At 41.0% G+C, this 25,025-nt stretch overlaps 3 protein-coding genes across 9 annotated transcripts in view; 2 read left to right on the forward strand and 1 right to left on the reverse strand.

The window, feature by feature from the left end:
• The window catches only part of rps6ka3b (ribosomal protein S6 kinase, polypeptide 3b), a 50,192-nt gene extending 43,282 nt beyond the window's left edge, over window positions 1-6,910 (forward strand). For all 5 annotated transcript variants that reach the window (XM_007541539.2, XM_007541541.2, XM_016665756.1 and 2 more), the window contains 6 exons: window positions 799-957; window positions 1,466-1,627; window positions 1,779-1,855; window positions 1,953-2,070; window positions 2,153-2,293; window positions 3,325-6,910. In XM_007541539.2, coding sequence (XP_007541601.1) covers window positions 799-957; window positions 1,466-1,627; window positions 1,779-1,855; window positions 1,953-2,070; window positions 2,153-2,293; window positions 3,325-3,447 — 780 coding nt within the window. In that variant the 3' untranslated portion in view covers window positions 3,448-6,910. The remainder of the gene's footprint in view (window positions 1-798; window positions 958-1,465; window positions 1,628-1,778; window positions 1,856-1,952; window positions 2,071-2,152; window positions 2,294-3,324) is intronic.
• Window positions 6,911-7,650: 740 nt separating this feature from the next.
• eif1axb (eukaryotic translation initiation factor 1A X-linked b) lies at window positions 7,651-14,066 on the forward strand. The gene is made up of 7 exons (XM_007541546.2): window positions 7,651-7,825; window positions 10,386-10,469; window positions 11,794-11,897; window positions 12,005-12,055; window positions 12,847-12,928; window positions 13,176-13,267; window positions 13,391-14,066. The coding sequence occupies exons 1-7, from the start codon at window positions 7,810-7,812 to the stop codon at window positions 13,394-13,396; spliced, it is 435 nt and encodes a 144-aa protein (XP_007541608.1). The 5' UTR covers window positions 7,651-7,809; the 3' UTR covers window positions 13,397-14,066.
• Window positions 14,067-14,655: 589 nt separating this feature from the next.
• On the reverse strand, window positions 14,656-24,947 carry zgc:112982 (BCLAF1 and THRAP3 family member 3). Of its 3 annotated transcripts, none has more exons than XM_007541544.2 (11): window positions 24,703-24,947; window positions 24,368-24,411; window positions 23,348-23,932; window positions 22,448-23,110; window positions 18,383-18,552; window positions 17,308-17,428; window positions 16,596-16,674; window positions 16,392-16,519; window positions 16,249-16,327; window positions 16,077-16,176; window positions 14,656-14,902 (listed from the first exon to the last, which is right to left on the reverse strand). In XM_007541544.2, the coding sequence occupies exons 2-11, from the start codon at window positions 24,400-24,402 to the stop codon at window positions 14,889-14,891; spliced, it is 1,974 nt and encodes a 657-aa protein (XP_007541606.1). In that variant the 5' UTR covers window positions 24,403-24,411; window positions 24,703-24,947; the 3' UTR covers window positions 14,656-14,888. The 3 variants fall into 3 exon arrangements, with proteins under 3 accessions (XP_007541606.1, XP_016521226.1, XP_007541605.1); XM_016665740.1 differs by having other exon boundaries at window positions 24,368-24,407; window positions 24,700-24,947; XM_007541543.2 differs by lacking the exon at window positions 24,703-24,947 and having other exon boundaries at window positions 24,368-24,441.
• Window positions 24,948-25,025: the final 78 nt, after the last annotated feature.

Below are 25,025 nucleotides of genomic sequence, written 5' to 3' on the forward strand. Positions count from 1 at the left end.
ATGGGTGGATGGATGGATGGATGGATGGATGGATGGATGGATGGATGGATGATGATGATTATTGGTTGGATGTTTTGTTGGTTGGTTGGTTGGATGTTTTGTTGGTTGGATGGTTGGCTGGATGTTTTGTTGGTTGGATTTTTTGTTGGTTGGATGGTTGGATGTTTTGTTGGTTGGATGTTTTATTGGTTGGATGTTTTGTTGGTTGGTTGGTTGGATGTTTTGTTGGTTGGATGGTTGGCTGGATGTTTTGTTGGTTGGATGTTTTGTTGGTTGGATGGTTGGATGTTTTGTTGGTTGGATGTTTTATTGGTTGGATGTTTTGTTGGTTGGTTGGTTGGATGTTTTGTTGGTTGGATGGTTGGCTGGATGTTTTGTTGGTTGGATGTTTTGTTGGATGTAGCCGCCATCTTGTTTTTCCTCCCTGACCTCAGAAAGTTCCCAAACTGAATCGTTTCTCCATCAGATTTCTTTGCTGTGAATTTTTTCGCCTCGTTTCCTGAATGAACCCGTTTGTTTTTATTTTTATTCTTTAAATCTAAAGTTCCGTCTGATTCTCCTAAATCATCTTCTGGGTTTATCTGTGGCTCATGGGGCCACCGCGGGGTCACGCCGAATCTGAACAACAACAACAAGCTGTGATTTAGCTGACTCAGCTGTAATAATCCGCCTTCTCTCCAGGATCTAATTTCCCTCTGAAGTTTTAGATCCGATTCTCTGCTGGATGTTTTTAGAAACCGATGGTTTCGGTGATTCAGCGGCTGAAGTTGCGTGGGCGGTTTGCTTTTGCTGCTGTAGGTGTATGACGACGGCCGCTCGGTGTTCCTGGTGACGGAGCTGATGAAGGGAGGAGAGCTGCTGGATAAGATCCTGAGGCAGAAGTTCTTCTCTGAGCGGGAAGCCAGCGCCGTGCTCTACACCATCACCAAGACCGTGGAGTATCTGCACGTCAACGGGGTAAACGGCTCCGAAGTCCACTTCAGATTCAGATTATTTTCAGCCTCACAACTGATTTGCATTTTTAAAAAATCTTCACATTAACCTGAAAGTATTATTTTTTCTTAAAGAAAATCGATTACAAATAGAAATAATGAAACTTTTAAATGCTAATATTCTTGCTAGGTGCATAAAAAGATAATTTTAAACGTCTGTAAGCTTTCACACATTTAATTGATATTTTATAACAGTAACACAAAGTAATGCAGGACTGGACATTTATTTACAGTTTAACATTTTTATTAAAAATCTGAAAAGTGTGGCGTGCATCAGCATTCCATCTTCCATCTTTAAATTAGTTATAATATTGTATAAAAAAGGCTTAAATAAAAAATCTGCAGAATGTGCCAGATTTTTAAATCGATTAATCATTAGAATAATCGATTAATCGATAACTAAATCATGAGTTTCAGTTCCAGTCTGGACCTGCGATCCGAGCCGACCAACCAGGTGTTTCCTCGTTCTGCAGGTGGTGCACAGGGACCTGAAGCCCAGCAACATCCTGTATGTTGACGAGAGCGGCAACGCCGAGTCCATCCGGATCTGCGACTTCGGTTTCGCCAAACAGCTGAGAGCCGAGAACGGCCTGCTCATGACGCCGTGCTACACCGCCAACTTCGTCGCTCCAGAGGTCCGAGTCACTTCGCTTTACGGCTTTATTAGATTTTCCTTTAAGCATGAAAACAATGTCTGTTTGTTTCCAGTTCATTGGTTTGTAATGTCGTCTCGCAGCAGAGGGAAAACAGGAGTGAAAACATCTGAAAGTTGTTTTTGTCTTGCAGGTGTTGAAGAAGCAGGGATACGACGCAGCCTGTGACATCTGGAGTCTGGGCGTTCTGCTCTACACCATGCTAACAGGGTAGCTTTAGCTTCTCTTCCAACAAACGGTTTATACTTTCAGTTTTATTCAACATAAATATGCAGGTTCATTTTATGTTTTGTACGTTTTTCTCCAGCTTTACTCCTTTTGCTAACGGTCCAGACGACACACCAGAGGAGATTCTGGCTCGGATCGGCAGTGGGAAGTTCTCCCTCACTGGAGGATACTGGAACTCTGTCTCCACCGAAGCAAAGGTCTGAACTCAGGAACAAAGGCTGGGGAAAGAAAGAAACACTAACCAGGGTTCAGCTAAAGGCGGCTTGTTCTGTCTGGCAGGATCTGGTGTCTAAGATGCTGCATGTAGATCCTCATCAGCGACTGACGGCGGCTCAAGTCCTCAGACATCCCTGGGTGATGCACCGAGAGCAGCTGCCCAAATACACCCTGAACAGGCAGGATGCACCACACCTGGTCAAGGTAGCCACCAGTTCATCTGTTCATCCATTAACCAATCCATCCATCCATCCATCCATTAACCAATCCATCCATCCATCCATTCATTAACCAATCCATCCATCCATCAGTTCATCTGTTCATCCATTAACCAATCCATCCATCCATCCATCCATTAACCAATCCATCCATCCATCAGTTCATCTGTTCATCCATTAACCAATCCATCCATCCATCCATTCATTAACCAATCCATCCATCTGTTCATCCATTAACCAATCCATCCATCCATCAGTTCATCAGTTCATCTGTTCATCCATTAACCAATCCATCATCCATTCATTCATTAACCAATCCATCCATCCATTCATTCATTAACCAATCCATCCATCCATTCATTCATTAACCAATCCATCCATCCATCCATCCATTCATTAACCAATCCATCCATCCATCAGTTCATCTGTTCATCCATTAACCAATCCATCATCCATTCATTCATTAACCAATCCATCCATCCATCCATCCATCCATTAACCAATCCATCCATCCATCCATCAGTTCATCAGTTCATCTGTTCATCCATTAACCAATCCATCCATCCATTCATTCATTAACCAATCCATCCATCAGTTCATCAGTTCATCTGTTCATCCATTAACCAATCCATCCATCCATCCATTCATTAACCAATCCATCCATCAGTTCATCTGTTCATCCATTAACCAATCCATCCATCTGTTCATCCATTAACCAATCCATCCATCCATTCATCCATTAACCAATCCATCCATCCATTCATCCATTAACCAATCCATCCATCCATTCATTCATTAACCAATCCATCCATCCATTCATCCCTCCCTCCCTCCCTCCCTCCATCCATCTTTGTAATGTTTTCAGATTTCTGGATAATTTTCCTCCTGGGTGTAACGATCCTTTCTGACAGAAAACCTGGAAACTTGTCTTGGTGTTGAGGAGAAACTGCCCTGCATCACATCAGGAGATTTAATCCGTATCAGATTGACCGTATCTCTGTGACTTCCTGTCTCCAGGGCGCCATGGCCGCCACCTACTCGGCCCTGAACCGGAACGTTCCCCCGGTCCTGGAGCCGGTGGGCTGCTCCACTCTGGCCCAGCGGAGGGGGGTGAAGAAGATCACCTCCACCGCTCTTTGACTTCCTCCTCCTTCTCTTCCTCCTGTCAACTCTGACCTCGATCTGATCGCCTCCGGACCTCCCCGCGGTCCGGTCTGGTAGGACAGACTACTGATGGACCTGAGAGCCGCTTACGCCAAATAGAAGCACACCCCGTCTCCGCCCCGCCCTGCACCTTACCGGGTTCTCCTGACTCCCAGCTTTAGCATCACCAATCAACACAAACACAAACCGTGGACCCGTGGACCCGTGGAACCGGCCTCTGCTTCGGACAATCAGCGCTTCCTCGCCACTGCTAGGCTGCGTCAGGAAAACAAGAGTATTTATTAACCTCAGACGGGGAAATCATAGGAACAAGGTAAGGTAGGCGTTCTGAAGAGCTAGGATCTTTGTTATCTGTGTAGTTGTAGATTCTGCATTTAAACCTCAAGTAGCCTCTGAGACGGACAGAAGTCCAGATCAGCTCAGGAAGCAGCCGCCTGGGACTGTCGCTGCTCGCCTTTTAAAGGGAAACCAACGTCTCACTAAGATCCGTTCTGTTGGGAAAACTTTTCTTTTTCCACTTTTTCATCTTTAGGAACAAAACAGCAAAATGTTTCAAACATTCACCACCGAAACCTTCGTTTCCGCCAACATTTATCCAAAAACCAACATGGAAAATACTCTGGAATCAAACTGTGAACGACTTAAATCTGCAAAAAGAGTTTTCTGACATTATGCTGCCCCCTAGTGACCACAACAGGTATAACAAGCCATTTTTCGCCTCTGTTATTTTGTCTACTTCATTTTTTTCGTTTTTGGAATAAGATAAATTTATATTTGACACCCAACATCATGAACATTTTTGGTTACTATCTAACCTGATCAGAAACAGATTTATGCAGATTAGGGAGCAACTAAATCTGTGGTGTTCAGTTTTTCTCCTTTAGTTTTTGGAAATAAAAATGAAGTTAAAATTTCAGTGATGTCAGAAAAAATAAGTTGCTATTTTTCCCTCAATACTAAAAAACATTATATGTAAAATAAATATAAACTTGTAGTAATGTTTGCAATAACGTTTGGTAGTAAAATAGACGATGTTTATGTACATTTATTGTAAAAATACAGATGTTTCCTGATGTGTCTCCATGTGAAGCAGTGAGAAACCCGGCGCTGTTGGACCTCTGCTGCTCAGCCACATTTTACATCAGAAACATCGTTTAAAGTTTAAGCACTCGACTCCATTAGCATTTTGATACATTTATACTTTTTACAAGGTTTTATTTTGAGTTTGATGAACTTTTTAGAGTTTTTAACCTCAGAAAGTTTAACTGTGTGATGATGCTACACACTTTAGATTTTGACCTTTTTTTCTATTTAAATAATTTCCTGGCACAGTTTCATCTCTACAGTTAAAATTTATACATCAAAACGTTGGTATTTCTGTCCTCTTCGACCCGATGTGTCTCTCACTGCTGTAGCACTTTTGGTTTGCAGTCAAATCACCTCAGAGTTCAGAGTTCACACACACAACTGAATTCACCCCCACTGTATTTCCTCTATCGAAATTATCATTGAAGAGCCTCTTTTAGCCGCCATATCTCCATATAAATCGCTGTAGACGTATAAAGTTTCTCACGTTATGCTTTTCACGGTTTAATGATTATTCAATACAACTTACGGTTTTTGCACAGCAACTGTTTGCTTGAATCTTAAACTCCTGGTTATTTTTCTGTCTTTCACCCCAGAAAAGGCGGGAATCACCATGGCAACCTGTTATTTTTTTGTTTTGTTTTTCCAGAATGGCTGCCCAAGTTGCCACTAGAATAAGCATTTGTTAGGCCTTGGGAGACTGAACAGGAGGAAATCTGAGCACCACTGATTTAAATCCCCTCCCAGATTAATAATTCAGGAACCGTTTCAGGATCTGAAAGCGGCTTCAAGCATTTCCTGTCCGCCATCTTTAGATGGTGTAGAGCCGCCTGCTTCCTCACGGCGCCGCCTGAAGCTGGATTTCTGCCTCAGTACCAGCCGTCGGTGCAGCAGAACTGTAAATATGAACATGTTGGGCAACTCAGGTTTCTACGAATCAAGACGATGCATTTTTGTAGGAGGAGGAGGTGAAAAAGCACAGGAACACGAGCAACACAGGCGAACAAAAGGCTCCTAATATCAGACGTTAAACATTTTACACGTCCAGTTTTCTTTCCAGATTTCTGTTTTCCTCTCAGTCTTAAAAAAGCGACCTCTAGAGGGTCTGGAGGTTTTGTTTTGAAATCGAACTCTTCCGTTGTTGGTGTTGCGTTCCTGTGATCTGTGTTCAGCATTTATGCCTGATGATGATGATGATGATGATGATCTGGCAGCAAACCCTTTAAAAACTGAGCAGAAAACATTAAAAACATTCCAGCTGTTGGCTTCACCCTGGAGGTCTAATAGTTAGCAAGATGCTAATGTTTAGCATCATGCTAACTATTAGCATCATGCTTGATCTGTAGATTCAACAGAAAACTAATTTATGCAACAATTTTTCCAGAAAATAAATCCACCCTAAACAGAAGCTGAATTACACTCCTCCAGCTGAGCCACCAGGGGGCGCTGCATTCATTTAAATTCTTTGACCAAATTATTCAGCTTCTCTTCAGTGAAATTAATCCATGTGTGAGTTTGCTTCTGGTGCAAAACGACGGAGTGAAAGTGTGAAAAGTCAGAAACTGTAAACCTGACGACCTCGGAGGCCCATTTTCACCGGCGCTGAAATAAAAAATAAAACATGTCAGATAAACGTCTGAATCATAAACGAGTCGTTTTCTGGATAAATCAAATTTGATAAATTAAAACAAGCATTTCCTTACAGAAGTAATAACATAAAACTATTTTTGATTTCAAATCAGAATTTTATATGTATAGCACATTTCAGCAACAAAGCATTTAAAGTGCTTTACATGACAAAAAAATGATCATAAATGTCATCTTTTTAAATAGTTTTGCCCTTTTCTTCAGTAATGACTCTAAGTCCACATTTAGACTCTAAAGATACTTTGTGAGTTTTATTTGCTCTCCATGTTTTTGTTTTAACTGGTGAAATCGGGCCTCCACTGACGTCTGCGACTGAGTTTTTAAAAGCAAAAATAAATTTCTTCACAGCAGAAATCCCACTTCTGTTGTCGTGGAAACATTAAAAACTTTCTGTAGTCGTCTGAATGTCATCTTAAAGGGATAAACTTCAGAGTTTCTTTATGTTTTATATATAACTATTGATTTATGTTGAATTTTGTTCATTCTTCTGTCAATGTACAGCTCTGGGATAAAGAGAGATAAATAAAATGACCTTTTCCGTAATTATAAACAGAGAAATAGCTTTTTTCTCTTCATCTCACTCTTCCTCTTTTCGTCTGATTCTGTCAGAGATGTATTCAGCCCTGCTGCTACGCCAGCTCTCTGTTTTTGTACCTGCAGAGTTGGACTTTCTATGAAAAACAATAAAAAACAATAATCGATAAAATGCCTTTGCTTTTTATTGATCAAAATGAAGCCAGGAGGATATGTCAGAACTATAAAATTATTTTCTATTTTGCATTTTCTTTTTTCACTGATTAAAAATCCTGAAAAAGAAGTTTTATGAAACACATTTCATCATAAATGTTTTTAAACTACCCATTTCCAGCTGTTTATCAGACAAAAATAGTCACAAAAATAAGTATAATTTAAGTTGCTTATAGATTAGCTAAATGTTTTTATAGGGGTTGTGCGTATTAGTCATGAGAAGTGATCATCTGACCTGCAGTAGCCAGATATTTTTCAGTTTGGAAAATCCAGATATTTAAAGGAGAAGTCGAGCAAACTTTAAGCTTTTATTTTTCTTTTAGCTGTAGGTATTTGGCAATTATCTCAAGAAGCTGTTGGTTGCAATTTTTTCCAAGTTGAAAGCACTTAGCTTTACCAATGGCTGTTAGCAAAGCTATTAGCCTTTTGCTAATAGCGTTGTAGTTATCTCATTAGTTATTAGTTGTTAGATGTGAAATTGATTCTTCCAAGTCCTTTCTATATTTTTTTTATATAAATTGATTTGTTGGATATATTTATATGTTGATATATATCTGTTTGTCCCTGGTTAACTCCTTTATTCTTTTTCCTGTTCTGATAAGTTTGCCATTCCCAAGATGGCGGCCTGGCTCTCGTATTTACCCTATCAAACTAAGCTGCGTCACGGTTTTCAATAAAGCACTGCAGTTTTGAACGCGCTGTCCTGCGCTTGCGCACACAGACAGAACCTCAGCGCTAAGCAAGTAGCTTCTGGCTCCGTTCAGTTCGGTTTAAATCTGATCCTGTCTGACGTTTGTAAACATCCACCAGCCGCCAGTTGTACCGAGGAGGGTTGAAGCGAACCTGGTGTAAAGGAATATGCCCAAAAATAAAGGTAAGGGGCCGAAAATGGACGCATTTACTGCTCTGCGGTAGTTTAGCCCGCCGTGTGGAAAACGTGACCCGGGCCGGCTAACTCCGTTAGCAGCAGGTATCGGTGAGCGCTATTGATCATCCACAGGGATTCTTGCTTAAAATAAACTCTGAATATTCACATGAATTAAGTTTATTTAAGTCTTTTGATGCTGTTTGACATTTAGAGACGGTTAGCTCGTAGCTAGCTAGCTGACACAGCTAATCTCCACCCCGGTCTGGCCTTCTGACATCTGTCCACTAATTTATCTAAATTTACCTAATAACAGACGTCTGCTTCAACATATGTTACTAAAATAATGTAAAGGTTTTATTTGAGCTTCCAATTGAGTTTTATATGAGCTAATCAGTTCGAGAGAATCATTATCTGCTGATTAGCGTTACAGAAGCAAATTTAAGCTTCGGCTTCTGTGATTTTTAATAAGTTTAAACGGCAAAACTCCCATTTAACTTTGACTGTTAAGTTTAAACAACCAAAAATAACCAGATGTCTTTATTTTACTTCTGTAGAGTCAAAGTTTACCTCATAAAGTTGGTTTATGATCAGTAGTTTTTTAGAAAACATGTTTATTGTAGTTAATTTTCAAATTCAATTAAAAAATTATTGATGAAAAAGTAAATTAAATGTTGTTGTAACTCATGTTATCCGAGGTTCAAAAAGTTGTTATAGATGCTGTAGAAAGGAAGGGTCTCCTGTAGCAGTCTGTAGTACAGCGGCTCTGGTTAAGCCTCTGACTGAAGACGCTGTCAGAGGCAGTCCCATGAAGACACAGCTCAGGGTTCATCATTTGAAATATTCTGTTTTGTCTCATCAGTTTTAATTATAAAGAGCTTTAGATCGTATATTTTAGTTGGTTAAATGTTAAAATGTTTTCTTCTAAAATAATGGACAAGAAAAGACAAAAGATGATGAATCGACAGTCTGACACGGCTAAAAGTATTTATCCAAATTCTGTTCATAATAATCAGAATAATTCTGAAAAACAAAACAAAAAATAAACTGTGTATTGAAATATGTTTGTACGTTTGCAGACTTTATTTATTACTTTAAATGTAAAAATAGAATTAAGATTTAAACAGCATCCTTTTATCATTCTCACATAATCTGGGTTTCAGTTTTCATTTGACCGTTATATTGTTAATCCACTCACTCATTTGACCATAAAAAGGCAGAATTTGCTGCTTTTTGGCCCTCTGGGCCCTCCATAGATTAGAGATGTAACTCAAAGCGCCTGTTTTTATTTTTACACATCAGAGTAGGATTGGTTTCCTGTGTGAATTTGTTGTGTCCACAATCAATATCTGATTGTGGATATAAGATGGAGACCTTTAGAAAGGTCTCTGTCCTGACCTTTCTAAAGGTGAAAGGTCAGGACAGAGTCAGAGATGGAAATGTCTGATGCAGCTTTCTGGACTCCTTGTCTGAAGAAGTTTATTAAATCCCATAATAAACAGACATGAATAACTCAGAACGTAACAAACAGGTTTCATCTTGTTTCCTGCAGGTTGTGTCATTTGCTTTCATCCCAGTTTAATCCCAGTTTAATCCCAGTTTAATCCCAGTTCAGCTTCATTTACTCTGTGAAGCATAAAGAGGCCAAAATAACTCGCAGGCCAAAAGAACCAACAAAATACTGACTTTGTTTCAGCCACTCCACAATAAGTTAAGTTGTAATACTTTAATTAAATGAGTAAATTCATCTTTTTGTGTGTTAGAAACAGATGTAAATTAGATCCAAGCATTAAAGTAATTTTACAGATTTGCCTCGGTAAAACTAAGGTGTGAATTTTTAAAGACTGACTGAAAATAATAAAACATTTTTGGTCAAATCTGAGCAACAAAAACAAGATTTAGTTCACTTTTATTAAAACAATATACACCAGGCTTAATAACTTGTATTATGTTGAATTTGAGTTGTGGGCCACACAAAGTCAGTCCAGGGGCCACAAATGGCCCACGGGCCACACTTTGCTTTACCTTTATCCTCAGAAAACAAACTAACTAACTTAACTTGTTCCTAAAATTCTATCAGAGACTTGACCTGAATTCAAACTCTAAATATACAGAAGATGTAAAACAAGATGGCCGCCCTGACGTCACTCCAAAAAAATCCAGATTTTCCAGAAATGAAATCTTCAAAAACCAAAAATTAGGATTCATTTCCCATCCATATATAAAACCTTTTCCTTCTACAGTTTTCTATCCAGTCATATTTTGGTTTCTGTAAACTTTGTCAAATTTCAACAAAACTTTACAGAAATAATCAGCTGCAGAGAAGATGAGACACAAGATCATCTATAAAAACTTTATCTTATTGATATTAAATTAAAAACATGAGTCAAAGAATGTGTTGATTTTTGGTGCATTTACAGACTGAATAAATGTGGGATTTTTCAGTTTTGATGCATTTTAATGAAGAAAAATGAGTTTTAATGTTCCAGTTTTGGATTCAGCTGACCAGCAGGAAGCTGCGTTCAGGTTTACGGTGAGAGACGTTGATGGCTTCCCGCTCTGCCTGCAGGTAAAGGAGGAAAGAACCGGCGACGTGGAAAGAACGAGAATGAGTCTGAGAAGAGAGAGCTGGTGTTCAAGGAGGACGGGCAGGGTGAGTTCTGCTGATCCAAACGGCCAGAACCGCAACCAGAGAGAGCTTTAATAATTGATCGTGATTAACCACGATCAACTGTTTCAGTCCTATTTTTTAAAGTAACTTATTGTCTTTGAATGCGTTGCACATCAATAAAGTCTTACAGTCTGAAGATGGCAAAACATTTTTTGAAAACGTGAATACAGTGTCAGTTTTTGATATGGGCGGGTGCCCAGGGTGATATCAGAAAGGGGCGAGGCACCCAAGAAGTAGAAAATAAAATATTACTGGGAGACAACATTTAAACATTTTTAAATTATTACATTTTACTGGATGATAAATTCTCAGAAATTATTGCAATAAATACTTTTATTTTGAGACCATTTTCATAGGATACAATAATAATGACAATATGCCTGTAAAACCTATCACGATATAATCGTTTCATATCAGTCAGCATCAATAATTATTGATCAGTTTTTTTGACTGCTGGGTTGATCTTTGCTGTTTTATCCAGTTTTTATTCCACTTTGGTTTTTATTTTTAAGCCATTATGAAGCAAAACTTGAAACTGCAGAAGTTACTCAGCAGGTCGTTGCTAGGCAACCACAGTGGGGAGAACTTCTGCTTGCCACCCAGCAGGTTGTTGCTAGGCAACCAGAGTGAGTTAGTTAGTAGATTCCACTGTGAGGAATCTGCTGAATATCCTGACCGTTTTATTACCTACTGATATTGATTATGTGTCCATCATGATGTATATTGTTGATTTATTGTTCAGCCCTATTATAATGGCGTAACAATGCAAGGTTTCCCTCTTAAAGATCAATAGTTTTAACTTTGAACAGTAAACTTAATGCTGGAACTGGAAGACATTTTAAATATCCAAAATAAACAAAGCAACAAAAAACAAGAAACAAAAACCAAACGCAGCCAAAACCAGAAAAGGAATGAGTTATAAAGTCGTGGTAAATAAAATAGTCCTTTTTAATTTCTTATGATTTACAGTATTACTGAGGTTTTTAATCTATAAACAGTTTATTTTAGTGTTTTTTCAGCCTGGGGCCCACCAGGCTTTATACATGTTTTTCTAAAGTTTTCCATTTTTGAGACTTTCCAGTTGGTGTTTAGGTATTTTTAATATTGTCTTTATAAATAAACACATAGTGATGATTTCAAGCTTCCTGTTAACTTTAAAACCTGGTGGGGTGACGGGCCGCCAGGGCGACCGGGCGCCTGGCGACTGACCTAGCACCACCGGCGTTAGCAAAACGGAGCCATTTCCTGCTTCCTGTAGTTTTAACGGGTTTGAAACATCCCATGACTTGTTGCTCGTCTCTTCCAGAATACGCTCAGGTGATCAAGATGCTAGGGAACGGCCGCCTGGAGGCCATGTGCTTCGACGGCACCAAGCGGCTCTGCCACATCAGAGGAAAACTCCGGAAAAAGGTAGGAGAAACGCCGAGTCGGCACTGCGGCAGGCCGATTGTGTAGAGGTCACGGAGGTCGTGTGACCTCCTCTGACCCCGGCTGACCTCTTTGTTTCCGTCCTCCAGGTCTGGATAAACACGTCTGACATCATCCTGGTGGGGTTGAGGGATTACCAGGTGAGCAACTGGGACCAGTTTGACTTCACTGACTGGTTTTCTCTCTGTTCACTACAGCTAGTCAATAATCAATAATCTGTTTCAGTCATCAGATTTATGGTTTTGATTTTATTCCCTCAGTGCTCTCCTCGGGTTTCTGTAGTTTAGTGATGTCAGGGCGGCCATCTTGTTTTACAGCTTGTTTATTTGGACTCTGAATTCAGGTCAACTTTACGACAAAGTGCAAGACTGGGATTTATTTTATACTTAATAAAAGAATACAGTTTGACAACAGTCAGAATTAAACCAGAATAAAGACTTAATATTAGGAGAATAAAGTATATTTAAATTTGAGAACTTTGACTTTAAAAGTAAAACATTAAAATGGCTAATGTCGAGCATTTTGTGAAGTTATAATTTGGTACAAGTTTTATAAATGAATAAACATTTAATGTTTAACACATTAGCATCAAATTATTATCAGTCGTAGAAGTTTGAAACTTTTGCACAAAAAATCAAGTTACATCCTGATAATAGAAACTTTTTTTCCCATTAAAACAACTTTTCTTCTGGTAAAATTGCATCTTTATTCTGATTTTGTGACTTCGCTCTTATAATTAAACAAACATCCCTAATAATCTGTCATTCAGCTCTCAGGGGCGAAGAAAAAAATCACTTTTTGAAATTTTATTCTGTCATTTGTAACTTCTTTAGGAAATAAAATAATTAAAGTCATATCTGGTATAAAAACATGAGATTTTCTGTTCCTTACCGGATCAGAACCGTTTAACAGCTTAGATTTTTTTCTTTAGGACAACAAAGCCGACGTGATCCTGAAGTACAACGCCGACGAGGCTCGGAGTTTGAAGGCTTACGGAGAACTTCCAGAACACGGTGAGTTTAAAGTGGGTCATCAGTGGAACCGGTTCTGTAAAAGAACTGGTCCTCAGTGGTTCAGTTGGTTGGAATCGTTGAGACGTTTTAAATGTCTGTTGGGTTAGAAAGATGCTGGAGTAGGGGATTAATCCCTCTGGTTCTGACTGAAACCAGAGGGATTAATTGTCCAAACATTGAAAGATTAAGCAGATAAAAAGCTGATCTGCAGCCAGACTAAAATATTCTGACTTTTTCTTCCTCACAGCTAAAATCAACGAGACGGACACCTTCGGACCCGGAGACGACGACGAGATCCAGTTCGACGACATCGGTGACGACGATGAAGATATCGATGATGTAAGCTCAGCGTTACTCACATTTCACATAGTTTAATTTTAAAAAGTGAGGGTTTATTGTTCTGCTCTGAAGTTAAACAGGTTTAGCTTCCAGCTGATGATCCGTTTCTCTGTCATGTTGCAGATCTAAAACGCTGCGGCTGAAGGAGGAAGGCAGGATTTTACTACAGAAGCTCCGATTGGGATGTTTTGAGCCGATTCTGCAAATAATCACCATTTTTTATTATTATTAATATTAAAGATGAGCCTATGACAGTCCAAACCGGTTTATTAATGTTCTGTGTGGTTACTCCATCGGTCGTTTTGGTTCTGGATGGAAGTGAGGCGGGACGACGGAGCGTTTCCGGTCTCCTTCTCAAAACTGTTTTGTTTTGTTGACATTCTCTCTCCTAACACGCCATCTTTTTTTTTTTATTAAAAGAAAATGTATTTATGATTAATTTCACAGCATGTGGGATTTAGAAACTGAACCGAATGTGTCGGTTTGCTGATAAAGTGCTGAGTCGGCGGAACCGGACGGGTTCTGGACTGAACCATGAAGGTGATCCCTCCTTAGTCTGTCGTTTCTTTTCTGTTTCCTGTCCCGAAGTCGTCGGCTCGCTTTGCGGTGAAACCAGAGGTTCCCAACGTTCCCAGTCCACTCAGAGCTTATCTTTCACACACCTCAGATTATATTAGAGCTTATAGCAGATTATTTTTATTTCCTGTCTGCGCTTTGGGAGCCTCTGCTCTGTCCCACATGGATGCAGATGTGCGATGTTGTTTTGCCAGGTTTCCAATAAAGATCTCAACTCCTCTCACCCGGTGTGGCGGTTTCTCACTTCCTGATGGTGGCGCCACTGAGCTCAGAGGGAGAGCAGATAATATGGGAATTCATGCATCTTTTCCCTTCCTACAATTAAATATCTTTTTAAAAATTGCATTCTAACATCAAATGTTTTTATAATCCATAAATTACAAAATGAACATTAATTATTTTACAACGCAGTGTAAATGGAAGAAAATTCTGAGATATAAAGTCAGTAAAGAATAAAGATGAAATGAAGTGAAAGCGTAACATAAATTTGTATAGCGGAGAGAATGTAATAATGCAAATAAAGTCGTAAGACCAGAAAAACGCCAAGAAGTTGCAATAAAACGGAGAAAATGAAGCCATAAAAACACGAAAGTTTCCAAGAATAAAGTAACTTCATGAGAACTTTAAGTTTTATAGACCAGGAAATCTTAGCATGAGAAGCAGAACTTTGAATTTAAATTTCTGGAGTTTGACTCAAACTCCCAGAATAATCGTAGACAAATGAGTCTGGTTTGTTTTGATCCGGTATAATCTGCTAATCTGTTCAGATTATAAATCCTAATTACAGTGAAGAAAGAATAAAAACAAGAATCCAAGATTTTTGATGCCTATTTTATTAAAAATAACTTTCTAAAGATGCTGGGGAATCTCTAGATATAATCTCTAAACCTCAAAACAAAAAAAGAATAAAGAAGATAGACCTAGAAGAGCTAGAACATGAACAGAGCCGTCTGCAGTTCAGTTAGATGCTGATGGAAACAGGAAGTACTTCCTCTGACTTCCTGCTGACCTCCATGTTTACACGGAGTCGTTCTTCAGAACCTGATCACCAGTTTGGACCTGAAAACAAGAACCAGTTAAAATGTTTCCAGGCTGCATCAGATCAAACAATAAGTCATCACTTTATTAATATTTTACCAGAAAAAGTAAAGATATTGATATAATTATTCTGCTGATAAGTCCAACAGGAATATTTTTGCTAAATTTTCTACAAATTAAAACTAAATGTCCTGTTGCACTGAAACACTTTTATTGCCTCGTTATGAACATTTATTGGTGTTAAATAAATAATAGTTTTCAGTTAAATGAAAAAAATACATTTAAAATTTCAGTAATTATTCATTTTTTAGCTGTAAATACAAGTTTCACCACAAACAGAAAAATAAAAAAAAACCATTAAAAAATCTTTTGTCCATTAAATGTAAGAAATGAATAGTTTCTGAGCGTTTATCATATATTTCTAATTTATTGTGAAGAAAATAAATCCATTGTTTATTGTTTTTACAACAGCATCAGTAAAAATCAGTAAATTAAAATGAGCCTAAATGGAAATTGGTGTCCTGCAGATGCCTGTTTAAAAAGGTTTAGGAAGTTTTCAGAAATCAATTTGGTTTTTGGTGTCACTTATTGCCATCACATTAAATACAACAAAATTAAAACACACTCAAACAAATGGTTATATAAATATATGTGATGGTATTTGAGTTGTGAATGTTAGAAAAAATTATTAATATTTATATATAAAGTAATTAATTGGATTAATAGTGATAATTATTCTTCAATTAATTCAGTAATCAATCATTAACTGCAGTGTAGAGACTCAGAAAAAGGCAATTTACTAATTAAAAACATTTTCAGAGCTGCAATTAAGCCAAAACTCTAAAATAAAAATAGATTTTGCATTTAACATAAAAAAAAAGGTTTCAGCTAAAACTCCTCAAGTGGCCATTTCATCTTCATCTGATTAATATTCACTAATGTTATTTTATATTACTACATTAGTGGCAATAAAATGTTTATTTTCTAGTTTAAAAAAGTAATTTAATCTGTTTCTTTACATCTTTTAAATGTCTTAAGTGGCTAAATTAAAAATCTGCAGAATTCACCAATTTCTATTATCCAATGAATCAATTAATCACCGTTATATCGGTGTGTTTACCGGACTCCGAAGTTAAAAACATCGGCCGATACCGATATGTTAACGCCGATAAATCGTGTTTTAAGGTGACGCTACCTGCCGGGTTGCTGTGCAGGTTCTGCCTCTGGTTTCCAAAGTGATGATTTCTGCGCTGCGTTGCCATGTTGGGTCGGTGAAACGCTCCCCTCCTGGAACCCTGCAGCACAACACAACCATGTTGGCGGTTTCTACTTCCTGTGAGGAGCGGCTGACTTCCTGTGGGCCTCACCATGCTGCCGTCTCTCCTGCGGTTCTGCTCTGTGGGCCAGAACCCGTCCGGGTCCATCGGCGGCGTCAGGTCTGGCTCGCTGAAACAAACAAGCGTTAGCCATGTGTTTTCATCCTGGTTACAGTTTCCCAGTATGAACTGACCACTGGGAACGCTGGGAGAAGCTGCTGCCAGCGATGGTGACCTTCACCGCCTCCAGCTTCTCCTGACGCCGCCGCTCAAGGTCGTGCCTGAGGTCGCCTGGACCTCGCTGCGGCTGCTTGTTCACTTCCTGTCAGTGGACGAACCGTGTGTTAGAGACCAGTAATCGTCACCAGTTTAACCAGTTTCACCAGCTTCATGCCCACCTGCATGGATCCCAGTCTGAAGAAGAGCGGCTCGTCATCCTCATCATCCAGAATAGAGTCCATGTTCAGACTGAAGCCTCTGGAACCAGAACAAAACGTTAGGCCGTCGCATCAGCAGCCAGGACAGGTCTGAACTGGAAGTGATCTGCCGCCATCTTGGTAGGCAAAGGCAGCAAAGCATAGCTGAACCACAAGGCTTACAGAAACAACAAATACTGACGCTAACGACCAATATGGAAGAGAAATATATATCAACAAAATGGCTGCCGTTGGGATTGACCCCGGAATGACATGAAGAATCCTGACAACATGGAAGAGCTTCACAGCCTGAAATCCTCGGACACATAAATGCTCAAACGAATTTGTAAAGGACCTACGAACTCTTGGTGTGAATAACTGGCACATAAGCTAACATGTCCGTCTTAGCTAGCAGATAAAAGCTACATTAGCTAAGCTACGTTTGCTAACTCACAGCAAGTACTGCAGTAAATATCACTGATATTTCTCTTAGTACTACACAGAGGTGGGTAGAGTACTCATGTAGCTGTCATGAATTTATTCTGTTTATAAGTTAGACAGGAACGAGGCGAGAGCTAGTTCTAATCTTCTGGGTTGTTTATTGTTGTCATAGCAACTGCCTACCAAGATGGCTGTCAGTTACAAAGTTCCTGGAAGTGTGACGTGACGGGAGAGCGAGGTCATGTGACCCGACCTGTTGGAGCTGAACCTCTGGTGCAGCGTCAGCTCCTCCAGCTCGTCTTCAGCGTAGCCTCCTTTCTGAGGCGCAGAGAAGCGCTCGGTGAGGGTGACCCCGTCACCCCGGAAGTACTGCTCTGTGGAGACAGGAAGTGACACGTTAGACTTAGAACAACATGGACTTCACTGTATACAAGGCTGGGTATCGCCAAAAACATAATTTGAGTCAATGAAAGCGTAACTCCGCCCCACCAAAATAAAAAACTTCTGCAAAGTGGGCGGAGCCAATAGACTAAGGGGCGTGGCCGAAAGTTGGGTTTCACCAAGTCAACTTTAAAACTTTTAAGGACCATTATGAATGGAAATTAAATGAGATGAGAGGTTAAAATAGGTCAATACAAAACATGTTCAGTACATTTTTCCAACAAAATCATTCTTAGATGATGAGATTTCAGCCTAATTTGAGAATGAGCAGCTTATTTAAATCCAAATAAGCTGCTGCTGGCCACGCCCCCCAACTCTACATCTACACTCATGCATGAAAATGGCTCCAAACAGATAAGCAATTATACAACTGCACATCTTTGAAAAGCAAAAATGGAGCCTCCTGCACAACCAGCAAGAATGCAGCAAGTGGTTGCTGCGTTCTTGTTGACTTTTTGTTGCAAGTCCACAATAAAACATCTTTTCCAGCAGTCATTGTACAGCCCATACAGCAGTAAAACCAGCTCACCAAATGGGTTGCAGCTCACTTGGGTTGCTTGGTAACCCAACTTAGCTATGGTTGCTAGGTAACAACTTAGCTACAGTGGCTAGGTAACAGCGCAGTGCCTGCTGATTTGTGACGTTACTTTCCAGAAATTGTCAAATTGGCTCATTTTCCAGACGCCAAAAAACATGAACTTATTTCCCAAAACCAGTTTGATGTTTTGTTTTAAGAGCTTGGTCTGTTTTTAGAAGCAGTAGAAACCAAAACAGAAGTACAGAAAGGTGGAAAATGTGAATTTTCCTCAATAATTTTCATTGAAAAGCTGCTTTCCCCTTAAATATTCAGGTTATCTGATCCTATAAAGTATTTAATGCACATTAACCTTTGACAAAGTGCACCAGCGTGATGATCTCCTGTGCAAAAGTCCCGGTGTGCGTGGCGTTCTCCCGGTACGTCCCCGAGTGCTCCAGCAGGGGCAGGAAGTCGAGGCGCTGGCGGCCCACGTTGACCAGGTCCAGAGACAGCTGCCGGTCTGTGGAGTAGCAGAGCGCGCTGCCGGACGAGACCGAGCCGTCAGCAGAACAGTGAGCCACTGCTTTCTACACTTAGATTCAAACTACTGTCAGCCTCAAAGGGGCAGTATTATGACATTTCTAGGCACTCCAGTTGTTATAGAAATATATCAAATATGACTTAAAAGAAATCTGACTCGTGTTATCCCTTTAAATTGGGCCTCTGTCTCTTTAAAAGCCCCTGCTCTTTCTGAAGCTCCGCCTCCAGGAAGTCGTCCTCCTCCATTAACCCTTTAACGGTTTTAGCAGCATTGCTCTGAAAAGTAGCTCTTAAAATGATCTCAGCAGATGTTTGCTAATTGCTACTGGCTAGTCTAAAGGAGTTGCATCTTGAAGGCGGAGCTAGGCCCACCCAGGTGTTTTGCAGCTGAATGGTTGCCATGGAGATTAAATTATTTCTCAAACATGCATGAAGGAATCAAAACAACACTCCATGTTTGTTTTTGAAAAACATTACAGCAGGATGTAAAGATCAAAAAAGTCGATTTTATTTAATACTGCCAATTTAAAATTCAACTAAAAAGACGTTTCAACGTCTAAAATGTCTCTGAAAGACCAAAACGTTAACTTTCTCTACGCCTAAATGCTAATTATGATGAATATTAAGCTGTAAACGGAGCAGGAAGACTTTTACCTTACCCAATAACTCACCTTTCCTCTCATGACTTCCACATGTAACTTTAGCTTTCATGAGTCAAACGGGGCAGTGAGGCTCGGCTGCTTGTTTAACAGGTTAGCTAAATCAGTGTAGTGGCGCTCTAAGGACAGGTACGGCTAACAGGTGAGTTCAGGTCTGGGTGAAAGTTCACACTTCTTTTAGTATCTCGTATCGGCGTTCTGCTCCAGATTAACGGCTTTCCAGCCAGAATGAAGCATCCCAGAGGAGGATCAGGCTTCCTCTTCATCATCTTCCTCTTCCTCCGTGTAGAGGTTCTTCTCCAGCTTCTGGACCGTCTCTCAGGTCCAGACTGTTTCTGCTTCTTCATGGTGGAGCCATTTCTTCCTCAGAAAGCTTCAGATTGAAACACATCAGCAACATTATTCCACTTGTTTCGTCTTTAAGCTCCTTCATTTCACTCGTTTCTGCGGAAATGTTGAGTTTTATGATGGAGAACTTCCAGATTTTTCCCTGAGTTTGTTCTGGCAGGCGTGATTCTCACTGATTAGGTTAAAAACACGGACAGGTGCTTCTTTAGGGATGATGGGACGATTTCTCAACACTTGATTAGCAGGCTGGTGTTTGGTCATCAGATACACGATAATTATCCATCCTTTGTTTTATTGTCTTGATTGAAGCTCTGAGATCCTGATTTTTCAGAATCAGCAGTGGTAGAAATCTCTCGAGTTGTCAATTGAAATCTCATGATTTCAACCCAACTTTCTCCTCCAGAGAAACCAGAACTGATTATTTTCTGCTTCATCATTTGGGTTTGGATCGTCGTTATTTTCCTGATCCCAGAAGATGAGGTGGACATTTTCCAGTAAAAGTCCGTTTGGGTCATTATCCTTTTGGAAGGCTGCGCTGACCATGATTGGCCAGATGGTTGGTGAAGATGCTCCTTTAAGTCCTAAGACGTGAATCTTAAATATCTATCCTGATTTATCATCTCAAACAATTTGATGTTTTTGGAAGTTAAACGTTGCATTGCATCCTCATGGAAGAAACAAACAATATGTAGAATTTCATAATTGAGAAGATCGTCTGTTTTAATAAGAAGCAGCTTGATGAGTTATTGGTAATCTGGACCGTCTTTTACACTTAATCCATAATAATCTCCAACTCAACGAAGAGGCCGTGTCAAAAGTGATTTGGAGAAAATCTCTGGTCTTTATGTTCTTTGGTCTGATATTTTCTTTTTTTTTCCTCTCTTTCATGTGTATTTTATGTATGAATGAAAATATTATTTTGCTCTTGTTAAAATCAATAGAGATGCTTAAGTAAAAATAAAAAAATCCAGCAGTCTGGATCGTTTATGATTCGTCGTCCAGGTGTGTCAGAGTGAAGGAAGAACGATCGGCCACGTTCAGGTGTTTTATTATTCCAGATCCTCCGTCACTTTGAGAAAACTTTGTTGAAAATGGATCAGGCAGAACGTCTGATCTGCTTCTGGATGTTAAACCGTTAAAAATGAAGCTTCTCGCCTTTGATGATTGGTTCCCATTTGATTTCCACCATTTTCGTTCTTGCAATCGTCCAACTTCAGGTTTCTTGTCACCAGTTTTTCAGTCAATGTGACCTTTAAAAGCCCGAATCCCAGAACTTCCTATCAGGACAGGTTTGAATTTCAGCAGCAACCAACCAACCAATCAGGCTCCTTCGTTCCTCCAGCAGCTTTGCTGGGAATCTCGTCTTCAACGTGAGAGAAAACGAAGCAGAAGACATGTTTCCAGTTCCAGCTTCCAGAAGGAGAAGATCTCCAGGTTTCTTTGCAACAAAACCAAGTTCCTGGTTCCGGATCTCCAACCTGAACATCATGAGACCACCCATAAACCAGGATTCAGCGAGGGTTGAATCCTGGTTTATGGGTGAACTGGAGCTCCGCAGGCATCGTCTGCTTCCTGTTCTTCCATCTGATAAACATTTTCTCAGCCAGACTTGGTCACCGGTTTCTCGATCGTTGGCTGTATGATTCTTTTATGACTTTTTATCCTTGTGTTTTTATGATGTAGAGCACTTTGTAGCTGAAACGCATTATGGAAATAAACTTGATTGATTGACTGACAACAACTTTGAAGTGAAGCTTTCCGCCATGTTGGCGTCCATCAGAGCAGAACGAATCGTCTGGAGGATTCTTTCCATCATGTCACTCCTCGAGTCTCACCAGTAGGATTTAATCCAGATTAAAAACTACGTGAAACAGCAAAGTATGAAATAAAATCCAGCAGGAAGTGTCGGGTTAGCTGAGCGAACAGTTTGAATCGGACATGATTCTTTAAAAAGAACAAAGTCTCGTCCACATCGACTTGATCGCGTTCCTCAAACGTTCATGAGTTCTTGAGGCTCTGAGCTTCATCAGGTTTTATTGCAGGAAAAGTTTTATATTTCTCTCCTTTTTGTTAAAACTTGAAGCTTTCCAACATTATTCCCCATGAATCCAGTTGGGACCAGTGGGGTGAACTGGGGCTTTAAGGTGGAGAACGAGACAACATGGCGCTACAATCGGACTCTGCCATGACGACGTTGCCATGACAACATCTGGGATTAATCCAGATGAACTTACTGTTCCTTACTTCCAGATGAAAAACACACATAAGACGTGTTCAATTCCTTCGTCTCTTCCTCTTCGTCCTCCATCTTGTTATGAGAGAAAAGGACGATGAAGGCAAACTGCAGAGGAATAACTCGGGTAAGCTGCATTCGGCTTCTCTTGACCAATCCCTTCCTTTTCATCCTCCATCTTGTGCTTGTTTTTGAAAAAAAGTAAATGTGAACTTTCACCTCTCACCCCGGGTTGACCTGCATTCAGCTCCATCTTGACCAATCTCTTCCTCTTTCGTCGTCCATCTTGTTTTGAGAGAAAAGGGCGAAGTCAGAGGAATAACTTGGGTGAGTTACGTTCAACTCCATCTTGACTCCATCCACGGATGTTTGGATGTTCGTCCATCCATGTTGTTTGTTTTGAGAAAAAGTAAGTGTGAACTTTCACCTCTCACCCCGGGTTGACCTGCATTCAGCTCCATCCTGACCAATCCCTTCCTCTTCGTCGTCCATCTTGAGTTTGTTTAAAGTCGAAGATGCACACAGAGGATTAACTCGGGTAAGTTGCGCTCAGCTCCATCTTGATCAATCGCTTCCTCTTTGTCCTCCATGTTGGGTTTGTTTATCAGAAAAAGTAAGTGTGAACTTTCACCCCGACCCCTGGTTGACCTCTTACCTGCTCTTGTTAACGGGTCGACTCATGTCCACCTTGATGGTGAGCGTTTCCTCGGTTACGACTCCCACGCCATCGTTTTGCGGCTCGTTCCATCCCCTTTTGGCCGGTGGTGGCGGCGGCCGTTCGGTTCGTTCGTTTGGGTCCAGGCTTTGGGAGCGGCTGCGTCTCCATGGCGACGGGGCGTCTCGGTCCTCCCAGCCGGGTTCGTCGTCCCTGAAGGCGGGGTAGCCATGCCTCTGCTCGGCCTGTGGGGGGTCCGCGTACCGCGGCTGGTGTCTGTGGGGTCCGGTCCGTCCTCTCGGACCGTGGTTGTACCGCCCTCGCCCCCTCCAACGCTTGTTTCCATGGTTACCATATCTGTGAGCCTCAGGGCTCCTCCTGCTCGGCTCCTGATAGCCGGGGTCCTGTGAGTCTTCGTGGAAATGTGGGCGGTGGGCGCCATCTTCCCTCCTGAAATGCTCCGACGGACTCGGCGGCCGCTCAAAGCTAGCATCGTAATCGAACCGATTAGCATCGGCCTCCATGCCAAGGTCTCCGGCAAACCGCCCCGCGTCCCGGCGGGGAAAGCTGCCCCGACTGCGTCCTCTAAACCCACCTCTGGGTCTCTCCACAGAGTAACCGCGGCCCCCAAAGTCCTCCTCATCCTCCTCTTCCTCCCTGAACCTGTGGTGGCATAAGAGGAGGTGACATGGTTCAGACATGGAGACACAGTGACAGGAAGATTCATGCATTACTGCTAACAGAAACGGGTTAAAAAGTAAATCATGCAATGACTCCTAACTCTGCTACTCGTTAGTGAAGCTAGCAGGATTTGAAACAGTGAGGAATCTCCAGTTACGGAGGGAAAGGTGAGAATCCTTTGCAATCTTGATTTTCCAGATTTTGCTCCCATAGATTTACCCCGGGTGATCGGCGGCGTCCGTTTGTCGCCGTGGTCGTTTGAAATGCGGGTTCCTGTCGTAGTGTCTGTTCTGCTGCTGAGGGAACCGCCCTCCTTTCTCCGAGTCTGCCCTCATACCGGGGCTGAAGCCTCTGAACCCGCCCTGATCCCAGCCCTGATCCCGGCCCGCCTCCTCCCTCCTCCAGCCCGGCCCCACCTTCCTCTGAGGCTGGTCCGACCGCGGGTTGGGCGATAAGCCCGGCAGCAGCGGCGGCGGACCGTCCCCTCTGTCATCAAACCTCTGAAAGTCGTCAAACCGTTCATCCCGCGGGGAAAACCTGCGGTTCTCAAAGCGCATGTCGTCACGGTGAGGCGACGCCCCCCAGTGGTCACACTCGTCGTGGTCCAGGTGTTGCTGGTGCCTGAATTGAGGCTCGTCTTGGTACAGAGATCTTCTCGGGTCGTCTCGGTACCGGTCCTCCTTGTAGGGGCCCCTATAGTCATCCGGACCCTCTCTGGGGTGGCGGCCCCTGTCCCGAGGATTCCCGTCCAGTTCTGCGATTACTTTCCGGGGATCAAAGTCCGGTTCCTCCCAGGGGAATCTCCTGAAACAAGAAGCAAACAAACGTCATCAAATGTGACAAAATAAGAAAGGTGGAATAAATGTTGCAGTTTTACAGGAATTAAATGGAGTTAAGATCCTGAGTGAAGTTATCCCACCTACTGCAAATTCAACAAAACTGGTTTGTTTGTGCAATAAATATAGGGGCAAACTAATTTACCAGCACAAATTCCTTAATTCCTTAAAAGCGAGCGGCACAAGAACATTTTTACTGTACATATGTAGCACAAACATTTCAGCCCAATTTTATTAGATTTGTGTAGATTTTAATTTAGATTTTGGGTAATGTGGAGAAACTTTCAGTAATATCTTCTAAGCAAAAGCAGCACAAACTAAACATTTTTGCTGCACAAATGTTCCACATCAGTTTCGTTAGATTTGACAAAGTGGGGTAACTTGACTCAGGTAGATAAAATACCTGTAATGCGGAGATCTGGACCTCGGTCTGGACATGTTTTCAACCTGAAAGGGAAACATGCGATCTGATTTTATACTTTTACATTCAGACACGTTTAGTCAGCTCATGCAACTCTCGTATCCTAAAAACATTGGAAATAGTTTATTTCAGAAACTATTTATATTTAAGTAATAATACAAGCTGAATTTGTTTCTGTTAATGGACGAATATCATCCTTCATTAACTGCGTTTCCACTGACTATATGTTTGTTTTTAAAATAAATTTGCTTAAAGTACACATAATTATCCTTGCTAGCCTTAGCCTCTTAGCTAGGTAGCAGCTGCTGTTCTCTTACCTTTAAGCACGAGATACGTAGAGCTACGGAGGCTAACGCTACGTGATACGCAGACAAACAAACCGAAAATAAAGCTATAACAGCCTATAAATTAAGAAATACCCCCTTGTTTAATAACACTTCGCATAACCTCACTAAATAGGTCGAATATTCTGCTTAGCATTGCATGGAAATGGCTGCACGGCCATCAACAACAAACCGCAGAAACGAGTTAGGCCGGACCGGCACGGCACTTCCGGCGAGGCTTTTTCGAAATAAAACGAAACCGTGTAAAATTATATATTTTGTGTGTGTGTGTGTGTGTGTGTGTGTGTGTGTGTGTG

The sequence above is a fragment of the Poecilia formosa genome, unplaced genomic scaffold, assembly GCF_000485575.1.
Source record: "Poecilia formosa unplaced genomic scaffold, Poecilia_formosa-5.1.2 Scaffold616, whole genome shotgun sequence".
In the NCBI taxonomy this organism is placed as follows: Eukaryota; Metazoa; Chordata; class Actinopteri; order Cyprinodontiformes; family Poeciliidae; genus Poecilia; species Poecilia formosa.

Bases quoted from the DNA above. Each gene is read 5' to 3' on its own strand.
- zgc:112982 (XM_007541543.2), bottom strand. From the start codon at position 24,426: ATGTTTCCCTTTCAGGTTGAAAACATGTCCAGACCGAGGTCCAGATCT. The intron at 23,111-23,347 runs GTAAATCTATGG...ATGCCACCACAG, and splicing joins GACGCCGCCGATCACCCGGG to GTTCAGGGAGGAAGAGGAGG. The intron at 17,429-18,382 runs GTTAATGTGCAT...CTGTCTCCACAG, and splicing joins GCTGGTGCACTTTGTCAAAG to AGCAGTACTTCCGGGGTGAC.
- eif1axb (XM_007541546.2), top strand. The intron at 10,470-11,793 runs GTGAGTTCTGCT...CGTCTCTTCCAG, and splicing joins GTTCAAGGAGGACGGGCAGG to AATACGCTCAGGTGATCAAG. The intron at 11,898-12,004 runs GTAGGAGAAACG...TCCGTCCTCCAG, and splicing joins GAGGAAAACTCCGGAAAAAG to GTCTGGATAAACACGTCTGA.